The sequence below is a fragment of the Triplophysa rosa genome, linkage group LG16, assembly GCF_024868665.1.
Source record: "Triplophysa rosa linkage group LG16, Trosa_1v2, whole genome shotgun sequence".
Classification (NCBI taxonomy): domain Eukaryota; kingdom Metazoa; phylum Chordata; class Actinopteri; order Cypriniformes; family Nemacheilidae; genus Triplophysa; species Triplophysa rosa.
The window spans coordinates 12,834,260-12,847,350 of record NC_079905.1 but is presented as its reverse complement, the minus strand read 5'-3'; the positions used below and the strand labels follow the sequence as shown (position 1 = coordinate 12,847,350).

General features: G+C 41.3%; 1 protein-coding gene across 18 annotated transcripts in view; it reads right to left on the bottom strand.

The window, feature by feature from the left end:
- Nucleotides 1-13,091, bottom strand: part of macf1a (microtubule actin crosslinking factor 1a) — a 155,239-nt gene that overhangs the window by 51,895 nt on the left and 90,253 nt on the right. For 17 of the 18 annotated variants that reach the window (XM_057354515.1, XM_057354520.1, XM_057354524.1 and 14 more), the window contains 10 exons: nucleotides 4,647-11,768; nucleotides 4,401-4,556; nucleotides 4,091-4,306; nucleotides 3,836-4,003; nucleotides 3,218-3,508; nucleotides 2,362-2,502; nucleotides 1,996-2,229; nucleotides 1,744-1,914; nucleotides 404-745; nucleotides 35-226 (listed from right to left, as the gene is read on the bottom strand). In XM_057354515.1, the coding sequence (XP_057210498.1) occupies nucleotides 35-226; nucleotides 404-745; nucleotides 1,744-1,914; nucleotides 1,996-2,229; nucleotides 2,362-2,502; nucleotides 3,218-3,508; nucleotides 3,836-4,003; nucleotides 4,091-4,306; nucleotides 4,401-4,556; nucleotides 4,647-11,768 (9,033 nt within the window). The remainder of the gene's footprint in view (nucleotides 1-34; nucleotides 227-403; nucleotides 746-1,743; nucleotides 1,915-1,995; nucleotides 2,230-2,361; nucleotides 2,503-3,217; nucleotides 3,509-3,835; nucleotides 4,004-4,090; nucleotides 4,307-4,400; nucleotides 4,557-4,646; nucleotides 11,769-13,091) is intronic. The other variant, XM_057354519.1, reaches the window with a different exon arrangement.

Genomic DNA, 13,091 nt, shown 5'->3' with positions numbered 1-13,091 from the left:
TTGCATGCTAGTTTAGACTTTTGGTTGTACCCACCTTACTGTGTAATGAATTGTAGCGCTGTGTGGCATCCTGGAGCTTTCCGCTCACTAGCTGCCTTGTGTCCTCCAGAGCTGGATCGGTACTACTGCCCTTCTCCAGAGACCCCTGGACAGAGTCAAGAACTTTCTGGCCGGAGATGGTCACAAAGCGCAGGTCTGCTTTGTGACAGATGACATCCTCTGCAAGCTGTAAAATATATATTTTTTAACTATAACACAAACAGCACAGTAATGGAGATCAAATAAATGAACGGAGTAACACTACATTTTATTTTCCTCCTTCATGTTTACTTTGTATTAGTTAATGTCTTGCACTTAAAGCAATTTGGTTACCCATTTTGTAAGTCATCATCACTGTTTGTACCTTTTTGTGCTCCTCTATCCTGTCTTTCAGGCCCTTTGCGTCAGTTTCTCCCTCCCCGAGCGAACGTAGCTCTTGTTCGCTCTGATCCAACCATGTTCCCAGGCTCCCGTGCTCCTGTACAAACTTGGCGAGCTCTTCTCTCAGGGCATCTGCCCGCCTCAGTTTGTCCTGACAGCTCTGAAGTTTCTCCTGATGTTGACTCTGCAGCTGGTCCAGTTTGGCCCGCAGACGCTGTTTTTCCTCTGGCGGCACACTGGAGTCTGGTTGCTCCAGGAGGGAACGGACGGATTGGGCCACCTGCTGCAGGTGAGCCTGTTGAGCGTGTAACTGCTGCAGCTCAGTCTGGTGGAATCAACAAAAAACAAAGCATGTGTTGAACTTTGTCCTGGTGACGGCAATACAAAAACTAACTTTTATACCTGACTGAAATTACTTTAAGGAGTAGTTCACCGAAATATGAAAATTCTCTCAATTCATAATTTACCCTCATGTCATCCCAGCTATATTTGTATATCTATATCTATATCATTTTCTTTAATTTCTTGAAACAAGACATGCATTTGAGTCAAGAGATATGCAAGAACCAATGAGATTTGAAGTTAAAGAAGGGCTGCCATGTACTGTATGTTTACATGAATACACAACATACTGATTGCCATGTAAGTTAATAATTTTCATTATTGTCACCGAAGTTTCATTTCGCCTCAGAAGATGTTTATTAAACCATTGGAGGTATCCGGATGACTTTAATGATGCATGTATGTGCTTCAACACGTTAACTTAGATCCCATACAGGTATAGATAACAAGAGGGCAGTTTCAGATAAAATTACTTACTAGTATTCAACTGCAGAAATGAAATCATATACAGTACATCTGGGATGGCATGAGGTTGTCTAAAATATAAATATTTGGATTTTCTGCTCCTTTAAAGCTGAACTTATTTTAGAACCTAGTGAAAACAGGTTGACCTGATTTTAGATGTTTAGATTTGACTGACACCATGTCTACACTGGACTCGCGACCGGCATGACGCGACACGAGGCTTGTTCTAATGGGATTGTCGCGTTGCAATGCGCCGCATCAAGTGTGGACAAAATGTTTAATTATAATGGGTTCTAATGCATTCTATTGTCGTCATGTGAAGACACGGTGTTAATCTACTGTACTTTAAAACTCACTTAATTTACCTTCGAACTGACTTTAAAACATTAAAACCAACTGTTGAACTTTAAAGTTGACTAAACTGATTCCAAAACCATCTCCAAAACATAGAACTGAACTTTAAAACTGACTGAAAATGACAATAAAGAATGATTTACATCTCTTTAAGATTCTGACCTGAAGCATATCACTGTGCGAACTGAGAGTGTTCTCTGAAGGTCCAGATAATGCAGAGTCAGTCACCGTCCCCCCAAGCGACCGCCTCTTCGACTCATCCAGCGATGACAATTCTCTGAACAGTGTGTCTATTTTTTCTTGCGTCTCCTGCATCTGCTCCTCCGCTTTTGCCTTCAGTAGACGCAAAAGATGACAATTATTGAAAGAATAAAAAAATACACAGAAAAACGAAACAAATGAAGCTCAGCTTACTCTCTGTGTGTTCTGCTGAACTGTTGTGACAATGGCAGTGTCCACCTGAGCCAGTGAGGACTGGATGGAGTTTGTAAGCAAGTTGTGTTGCTCTTTCATTTGTGATAGCGCCCCTTGTAGTTTGTTCCTTTCTTCGGGACTCAAACTGTCACCTCGCTCGGCCAGAAACTCCTCCACTGAACGCATAGTTTCCATCAATGAGTCACTTTTGGTCTGAAGGTCCTTTTCCACGTCCTATTGTTATATATAGGATACAGACAGAATAAAACAAACATTACATTTTTTTTGCTGTTTTAACTATTCAGTAACTTAGTACAGGCGAAAGCCTTTTAAAAGCAAATGAAAGATATGTCTTCATAATCTCACCTTAAGCTCTTTTTGCTTCTGTTGTAATGTGCTTACATCATCACCCACTCTCTGATTGGCCAGGAGGCTGGCAGCACCAGCCAACCACATTGTGAGGTTCTCCAGTTTTTGAGAGCATTCTGCCTTCTGCTGCTGCACAACCTACATCCCACCATTAAGAAAAGAGGTCAGTAAAGCAAGAACAAACTAAACAAAATAAAACATTACTTTGCATTTGATCAATTATTATATCATTCAATATAATTGATCAAAGTGCTCATCATATGATTTCCTTTTCATCCCAACAAACTCTCAAAGAATTTTACACAGTCCAAGGATTTCAATGTACACTGGTTGAGCACGATGTGTCCAAAGTCACCACACAAAACACCCAACACAACACTCTCAACAGGCCAGTGAAGCAAACAAAAGTCTTTAGACAAAAACAACTCAGTAGTGAGGCTACTTTTAAAATTTTGTCTTTCCAAACGTCTCTTCTGAGGCAATCTGTAAGAGCAAGGCAGACAGGTTAATACACGCGTGTTACAACCACTCACACACAGCTGGAAAAGTTTGAAATGCAGATGGCAACAAAAACATGACAACAACAAATTATAAGCATTACTGACAAAGCAAAATAAACGAAACAAAAAGGAAATCATCATTTTTACACGCATGTAGAGATTATTTTAAATGTGCAAATGCAGAAAGTGACTTTGTAGTGACTTTTTACTTACAGTACTTGCTTTGCTTTAGATTCTTTTGTGATTTAGTATTGCCAAAGTTAAAAGCAAAAAACAAAAGTTAAAAGCAAAAACCCCACATTCGTTTTGTTCTTAACATGGCAGCGCAAGCAATTATTCATCTTTTTGCAAACCTCTCTATCCCTTGTCGTCTGTCTCTCTTTCTCCAGTTTCTCTTCTTTTTCGTTTTGTTCTTTCCTCATGCGTTCCTTCTCTCTCACCAGCTGGGCTGACAGTGCCTGTGCTCTGGCATGAGTGTGACCGACAGCCTGATGGAAGACCTTCTGTAGCTGCTCCAGGTGTCCGAGGAGATGCCTGCTCTGATCAGGCAACAAGTCCTGAGCATGCTCAGAGATAAACACCTGAATATTGAACGCCACAGCGCTGACTTCATTGGATCGGGCTGTAAAGGAATTCTGTAAATCCTGAAAAACATCAGGAATCACAATGTAAATACATGGGAATGCCGCATTAACTAGCTATATTCAAGGGATTGACCCCCAAATATTTTATTCATCCTCATGCCATTCCAAACATGTATGACTTCCGCAGACCACAAAAGAAGATATTTTGAAGAATGTTGGTAACCAAACAACACTGCCCTCCATTGACTTCCATTGTATGAACACAAAACATTTCTAAAAATATGTTCCACAGAAGAAAGTCATATACCGTTTTTATACGACATGAAGGTGAATAAATGATAACCATATCTATAAGCACCCAATATATTATCACAGTTAGTGTTTTACCTCGCACAGCTGTTGCTTCTGAATGATCTTATCAGAAATGCTTTCATCTTTGGCTGTCTGCTCATCTTCCCCAGTTCCTTCCTCCATTTGAGCCTCAGTCTTCTTAAGCCAGCTGAGAAGGATGTCAACTTGCTCTTCTAAAGCTCTTAGCTGGCTATTTACAGTTTCCTGCAACAATTTCACAAACATCATTTAAAGAAACTGATGAGGTATAAAGGTACTACACCAAACATTTTTTGAAAGAATTGTTCTTACTTTTTGTGCCTCTCGCTGTGCTTGCAACCCCTGCAAAATATTTTGGGCAAGGTCTTTGGCTGCACTGCATCCTCGAGATAAGCTTCGCTCGTCTTTCTCTAAGGCCATAAGCAACTGAGGTGGGACATCCTGAGGGATAGAGTTCAGCAGATGCTTGGCTGCGTCAGTCTCCTTGTACACTTCTGGTTCTAGGTCACTAATTTCCAACCCAAGAATCTGAGAACAGAATCAAATGAAAATGAATACAACCCTTGATAGTTTGTACATTGCTACTATTCAGAAGATTTACTGTAGAATAACAAGTATTTACCTCCGTCTGTTTGATAATGTCATCAAGTGCGATGAGACTCCGTCCAACAGACTGTTGCTGCTGCTGTTTTAGACGGACCTCAATGTGTCTGATCATGGAGAGCAGGGCCACAATCTGTTGGTCATGTTCTAAGCACTCCTGACGAGCTAGTGAGGACTGAAAAGAGAAGGACAATTTATTTTCAAAACACAAAAATGGTAAAGTAAGGTTTCAAAAACTAAAGAAAATGTTCGGAAGATGTCTTACATTTGTAGACTTTGTAGATTCCATGTTCAAGTGTTCAGTTTCTATTTGAATTTCTTCAGACTGCTCTTCCGTTAAACTTTCTGCATGTTCTTTCACACCTTTGTTCTTTGTGGTGTCAAGCTGTGGGATCTCCTCAATAAGGGAAAGTCTAGATTGTTTTGATTCTTGGATGGAAGGTTCAAATGAGGCATCATAATCACCGAAATTGAACTCTTCATCTCTGTCTGGCTGAGGCTCATTTCTGACTTTGTCTGTTGGTGTTTTGGTAGTTTGCAGGTCTTCAGAGTCCTTTGTTGTTGGCATGTCAGGGACACTTTCGTAGGCTATTGATTTTACGTCTTCATGTCTGTCAGTCACTGAAGTGTTTGATGATAAGGCCAATTCAGGCATTGTATCTAACAACTTCCCAACTTCTGTCTTTTCATCTAATGTCTCCATACTTTGTTCTTCTGCTCCTCTATCACTTCCTTGCACATCTAAATTCTGTACTGAAACTGGTCTTTGCTGGTTTATGTCTATATCTTCATCTGAAGCCTCGGTCAATGAAATTTGTGAATTTCTCTCACCACCGCTCAATTGTGTGTTTGTACGATTATCATGTTGAACATCCTTCTGTTCATGAATCTGTTCTTGAACTGTACATGCATGAGAATCAGACCCAGGTAGAAGTTTCTCCCTCATCTTTGGCACTGCCCCTTCATCCTTTGTTTCTGGCTGAGTCTGGTGTAATTCATCATCCTCCATCTTACTTTGAAAAGGCTTACGGCTTTTCTTGTTCTGAACGGATTCATCTTTGGACATCATGCGCAATTCTTCACCACTTGCGCCTTGCCGCATCGCTTCTAATTCCTCAGCAGCTTGTTTTTCACTCACCCCTCGCTCAAACACCTTCCTAAGAATGCTTTCCTTAGCCTTCATCAAAAGTACTTCTTTCTGTGTCATTGCTTGGCTGACGTTCTCTTGCATTTCATTTTCATTCTCCTTTAATTGATTGCTTTGAGACTGGACCTCTTGAATCACTGTCTTCTGTTCTATCTCAGGATCATCATCCCTTTCTCCTCCTGCTTCAACAACAACCATTTGCTTAGCTTTTTTACTTTTATGTTTCTTCTTCTTTTTCTTTTCTTGTTCTGGGCCAAGATCCTTAGGGGTATCAACAGCTTCTTGTTCGTGCTCAGTTTTTGCCACAGATGTTGTGGTGCTGAGCTGTGTTTGAGCCTTCTCTTTTTGCACTGCATTGCTTACATTAAACTGCAGATTATCAGACTCTTGTTTGGGGGTCTCTGTTCCATTAGCAGTTGTGGCAGTGTTCATTTCCAAAGCTTTGACTTGAACATTTCCACCCTTCACCGACACAGGTTCAAAGCTACCACTTGTTTGAGGCATCTTTGACAACTCTACTCTGATGTCCTTCTTTACTTTATCATCCTTTACCTTCTGACCAGTGGTAAGAGTATCTTTTTCACTAACCTCGATGTTTGGTGGAACTATAGTTTGAGAAACCTCAGATGGAACTTGCTTCACTTTACTTTCGTTTTCCATTTTAGCTTGCTTGCTATTTTTCCCTCTATCTTTCTTCTTTCCTGGTACCTTTCCAACTGTCTTTGTGGGAGTGGAAGCACTCACATCCAATCTAGTCTCCTGGTTGTCCTGGTTTGCCTCCGTTTCACACCCTGACTGATGTGTTTTTACCTTGAAACTATGCACTTCTACTTGCTTTGTATATGGAGCTTGTTCTTTGGGTTCCAAGTTATCTGTGGTCGCAGACAAAATGTTTTCTGGGCCTGCACTTTCATTTACTGTCTGCATCTGAATCTTGGTTTGTCTTTCTGTTTGCTCTGCATGAAAGCTTTGTTCTTTTAAGTCATCTATGGTGTTTGACAGTATGGTCTTAGAGATAGCACTTTCATTTGCTATCTGTCTCTGGATCTCTATTTCTCCGGTGTGGTCTAGCGAATGTGCCAAGTCGTCTTTGGCCACCTCTTGCCATTTAATCTCAGACATCTTGGAAAACTGTTCAGGGCTTTGCTGAATTGATTTGATGCCTTTGGATTTTGAAGGCTTTACCTCATCAATGGCCTGCTTAAGCCTTTTTTCTGCTTTTAAAGTAAATTGAGTAAGGATCTCTAATGATGTGTCAGGGCTCTTCTGCTTCACAATTTCATGTGATAAGCCTGCATCGAGCACTTTGCTTTGAGAATCAGGAGAGTGCTCGGAAGCATCGACACTTGAGGTTATTTCAAGCTTGTCTTTTTTCAGAAGATCAGCACTTTTTATTTCAGCCCCTTTTAGAGATGGTAATGGTGTACTTGCTACATTTATCTCAGGTGTTCTTTTATGAGGGCTAACCTGACCTGATACCACCTGAGGAAGGGATGAACAAGTTGTTTTATTTGTCGAGTTTGTTGATTTCTTCTCATCTTTGCTCTCATGAATCTCTTCAGCCATTTCTTTAGATATCAGCCCTCGCTGAATTGCCTCAGTAATGCTGGAGACCCTGTGACCAGTTGCTGGATCAAGCAACCCACCTTTCAAGACTTGATTTATAGCAATACATTCAGCCATATCTTCATCAACAAAGCCTTTATTAACAGCCTCTGGAAGTGACAAACGCTCTCCACTGTGAATATCAATGATACCACCTGTATCAGCTTGACTCTGCAGTACTCTCAGTGCGGGTACGGGATCCACTTGTCCTGTCTTAATTGCCTGTGGTAACGTCATAATTTCATTCGTATGTTCATTTGGAACGCCCGTGAACGGTCTCACTTCGAGGAACCTCTGCCCTGTCTCAATGTCAATTTTACCCTGGCATATCATCTCGGAGTAGGGTACAATATGAGTGTTATGAGGGTCCAACAAACCACTTTTCACATTGGGCGAGGTCATGGCTTCTTTTGCTGTTTTTTCATCTATTAGGCCTTTGGAGACAGCTTTGGTTAAAGTAAGCCTTGTTTTGGATGCATTATCATAAATAGAGCCTACAGATGCCTGGAGAAGTGTAGCATATGGATCCAAACGCAATTGTTCTTTGCTCTTGAAACATTTTTCAAGTTTCTCTAACTTTGGAACAATTGTGTTACTGACGAGAGCTTGTTCGTGCGCATCCACAACACGGAGGCGAGCGCCAGAGCCTGGATGCACAATGCCACCTTCTGCAACCTGCTGGCAGAAAATCTGCTCAGAATCTTCCTGTCTAATTATGCCTTTCTGAAGGGCTTCTTCAAGAGACACAACGGTTTTAGTTTTTGGGTCCACTACACCCTTCATCTGAAGCTGTAGTTGCAACTTGGTGCGCATTGCATTTGGATTAGAACCTTTTCCACGGCAAGACTTTTCTAGTGCGAGAAGCTCCTCCTTCCCACTCTCCTCGATCAATCCAAGATTGGCCGCAAGAGTAACCGATACCTTCTTATCTCTTCGCAGGTCGACTATTCCCCCTGACACAACCTGGGCTTCAAGAAGACGAGCTGCAGAATTTGAGTCCAACAGGCCTGCATCAGCAGCATCCCTTATTGAGCAGATCCGACCATGCTCCACATCTACCACACCTGCTAAAATCCTTTCTGAACGAAGCACATTAGACATCATGTCCTTATCCAACAGGCCTTCCTGCATTACATCCTTAACACTTAGTGGCCTGCAGGCATGAGCATCCAAGAAACCACCAAAAAGACCAGCTTTTGCCATAAGCCTCACAGCGGTGTGACCTGGAAGCAAACCTTGGGCCACTGCCTCATTCAAGAGAACTTTCTGGCCACCTACAGTTAAAAGACCATCTTGTTGCAATTCCATAGCCATATACTCAAGCTTCACATCATCACTTGGCATCTTCATCTCTGATGGGTCATATTGTCTTGTTTTTACAGTGTCAAGGAATGAAGCATGTGGACTGCCTTCACTCATTTCAAGCAATTTTTGATCAGTCATCTCCATAGCATTTCCACTTTCATTTGGCTTCATCTTGAGACTTTCCTTATTTTTAGATTTATTGAGTGTTGAATTTGAACTCTTATTTTGAGATGTCCCATTCTCTGATATAGTCTTTACTAGGGATGGTCTCACTAGAGAAGCTGTACCGGTCTCTGTCAAGGGTGCAACATCTTCCTTTGCTCTTTCTATAGACTCCCCCATATCAGTGTTCTTGTATGCAGTTTCATCTTTTTTCATCTTGGGTTGTTCATATTCACCTAATGTCAAAACTTTCTCTTGCCAGTCATCCTTGTATGAAGGTTCAGTTAAAGCTCTGTCTGTGCCTGTCAAGGGTACAAGATCTTCTTCTGCTCTTCCTGTATTCTCTCTCAAATCTGTGGTCTTGCAGGAAATTTCATCTTTCATAATTTTGGGTTCTTCATATTTAACTTTTACTTTCCAGTCCCCTTCAAGTGAAGGGTCTAAAAAGATGGTGTCTGTGCTTTCCATGGGTGGAAGATCTTCCTCTGCTATTTCAACAGTATCTCTTATATCAGTGCTTGTCCTAGAAACGTTTGCTCTCTGATTTTTTGGCTCTTCATATTCTCCTGAAAACAGAACTTTATTTTGCCAGCCCATTTGATGTGATGGTTCTATAAAGATGCTGTCTGTGCTCGCCAAGTTTGAAAAATCTTCCTCTGCTCTTTCAACAGTCTCTCTCATATCAGTTGTTTTCATGGAAACTTTCTCTCTTTGATTTTTAGGATCTTCACATTCTCCTGATAACAGAACTTTCTCTTTCCAGTCTACTTGATGTGATGGTTCTATCAATATGCTGTCTGTGCTCCCCAAAGGTGAAAAATCTTCCCCTTTTTCTACTGCAAACTTCTCGGTAACAGTAATCTTGCTAGTCATTTCTCTGTCTGTGCATGTCAAAGGTGTGATATCTTTTTCGACTTTTTCTACACTATGTCTCTCCTCTGTGTTCCTGCAGACCGTTTTATCTTCAATAGTTATGGGTTGTTTATATTGCCCTGTTGACAGAACTTCTACCCCCGGCTCAACCGCTTTAGATGAAGACTCTTTAAAGCTTTGGTCTTTGCTTGACAAGGCTGCAAGGTGACTGTCTTCTCTTTTAATCATCTCTCCTATATCAACATTTTCCCTGGAAATTTCCAGTCTTTTGCTCTTCTCCATATCAGTGTTTACATAGGCAATTTCCTGTCTTATATTCTTGATTTCTTCACATTCTCCTGATGACATAACATTCTCTTGCCGGTTCTCTTTATGTGAACGATCTATAAAGGCTCTTTCTTTGCACATGAGGTATGGAACAGCTTCCTCTTTTCTTTTTATTGACTCTTCAATGTCAGTGTTTGTGCTGGAAATGTCATATTTTTGAATCTTGGGTTCCTTTTGTTTATCTGATGACACCTTCTCTTGCTGGTCCATTTTAGGTGAAGACTGTTTCACGACTGTGTCTGCCAAGGGTGCAGTATTTTCCTCAACTTTTCCTAAAGTTTTCCTCACTTCAATGTTCTTGTTGGTGGTTTCATCTTGTTTATTCTTGGGGTTGTCATACATTTCTGCCAACAGAACTTTCTCTTGGCAGTCATCTTCAGGTGAGGGCTCTTTAAGGGCCCTGTCTGTGTCTGCCAATAGTGCAAGATCTTTCTCGACACTTCCCATAGTCTCTCCCATGCTGACATCTGTCTTGAGTTCATCATTCTCCTCTGACAACAACAAATTTTCTTTCAAATCTTCTTGAATCATAATCACAGCCCTCCTGTCTCCTATAACGTTGCAGAGGTTGTCTTGTTGCACTGGTCTTGCAAGGTTTGAGATTTGAACATTTTCACACAGCAATTCAACCAATTCTTGTTGTAGCAGGACAAGTCTTTCTCCTGAGTGACCATCAATGTAACTGTGTGTCATTATGTGAGTAAGAAGGTTGTTTTGATCTTGCTCTTTTGACCTGCTTTCCTCTGTGACAGAAGAGTCATAATGGATGTCTGCATGTGAGGCAGGTGATGGCGAAGAGGAAGCGGAGCCCAAACTCAGAACATCTGGAACCTGAGTCTGTTTTAGGACACCCAGTGCATGTGGTTTAAGAACCTCCTTGGCCTGATCTAGAGGAATCACCTGCCCACTCTCAGGTAGATATAATGCACTGACAGAATGACGTCTGCTCAGGACTTTCAGGACAAAATCTCTATTGACAGCACCCTGCTGCAACGCCTCACTTACAGGGAGCATCTCTCCTGATTCTGGCCATACTATTGCTACAAAAGACTGGGAAGACTCGAGCACACGCAAGGCTATGCGAGGGGAGATGAGGTCTCTTTGTATGGCTTCATCTAGCTTTAGACGTTCCCTGCTGACCGGATCTATTATTCCTCCTGCCTGTAGCTGTCGCACCATGAGGGTGCAGGCCAGGTCTTGATCCATCAGGCCATGCCGCACAGCTTCATTCACAGTCAATCTGTGTCCTGATCGGGGGTCAGCGATCCCACCCGCAAACAACTGAGCCTCCAGAAGTCGAATGGTGACATGTCGGTCAATGAGCCCTTCTTGAACAGCACAAAATATTCCAACCTTTCTTCCAGAGCGTAAGCAGACGGTTCCTCCTGGTTTCTGTTTAACCGGAAACAACCGCAGACCCGTCTCATGATTGACAACACAACGTTGACAAAAGTCAACCAGGCTTAGCTTTTCTGCTGTGTTAGGATCAATAAGTTCTCGTTGGTTAAGACAGGACTGCAACTTGTTGAAAAGTGCGGCGGATAGCAATCCCTTCTGTCTTGCATTATCCACACTGACCAATTCTCCACAAAACTTGAGACCGCCGGTGCTCGCCTGTAGTTCAAGTATACGGAGACCCACCAGCTCCTTTATGACACCTTCCTCCATAGCAGTAGCTACTGGTAACACTTGACTCTCAGTAAATTGTGCCTTGTTGACAAGAAATAGCGCAGTTTCTAACTCAACCAGCGATTGGAGGGTATGTTTATCAATCAAACTACCGGAAAGAGCCTTGTCTAAGGAGAGGATATCAGAGGAATCAGGCTGAAATAGACCACCCATGACAAGCTGTGCCTCCAGCAGTACATGACTGGTGTCCTGGTCTATGAGACCACGCTGGGCTGCTTGGAAAACTGGAAAGATTTCCATCGTTCCAAGGTCAATTACTCCAACGATGACTGCTTGGCCCTATAAATATAAATATTTTGTATAAATATCATATCTTTAAGAATGCTTCTAATTTGATTATGCAGTGCATTTTTGGGGAAAAAATGCCCAAAACCATAAATGAGTACAGTAGGAATAGCAAGACTACACAAGTTAAAAGTATACTGAACCCAAAAATGAATTTTAAACTAATTCTAAAATTAACTCTAAAATTAGTTAAATTGTTTATGAGTGTCAAGTTAAAAGAATAAACATGCAAAAAACTACTTGGGATAATATCACTGCAGTGTGTAAAAATATTAAAAAATTCAGTTGATTAAAATACTCTGAAGCCAAAGAGGAGAAATAAAACAGATGGAAAATTTTAACAAATTGCTAGGTCAGAAAGCAAGCAACTGTAAAAGAGAAAGCAAGCACTACTTACCGGCGGTTGTCCTTAGACGTACACACACTGACAGGCCGAGGGTTCGGCAGTTTGAGACGCAATAAGGTGAGAAGCCGGATGTTAGCGATCTGCATGCCACACTCCAGTAGCCTGAAATGCTGCCCGGGACTGACTAGCAAACATTTACTACACTATATTTAATAACTATTTTCATACTAAACCTCTCATATCTAATTTCTGGTAAACGTTCAAAATTGAAAAGCTTACATATGAGTGGATGAAGATCTTTATAGGTGTCTGTCTTACTAAAGTCTGTATTCTGACTACTTTTCTTTCTTACTCTAAACTCCAAGATGTCTTACATTTTCTCTCCCGGCAGCTGTTAGTGATTTTGAAGCAAAATGCTGATTAAGTTCCACAAAGAATTACAGTATTACAGACATGGACTCAAAACAGACAGTGTAACGCACACACAGACACACAAACATTTAGCTGTGACCTGGACACACCATGCTCAAACAGTGAGGTGGAGGTTTGCATAGCTCTCTTCTTCTGTACCAATCCCTAGGAAATCTATTGCCCATCATTCCTTGATGAATCTGTCTTGTTAATATATCTAACCTTTTATTTTTCAAACACAAACACACCATTGTTCACACAGTAATCACTACACGATGACTAATGGATGAATCCACTCTAAACAATGCTGCCTGGGGCTGCACAACAACAACAAAACATGTTGATGTTATCACATTAAGGCACATAATGATGTCTACATGTGCCTTAATACAATGAAATGTATATATAGTGTGAAGAATGGAAACTTTCTTTTTTCTTTTTGATTTAATAAAAGCAAAACTACAAAGCATTCTATGGACACTAGTGGCTACACGAGCAGTTTTTGATGACCAAAAGCTGCCGTCATACTATTCTACTATAATGACCCGATGAGTTGCATT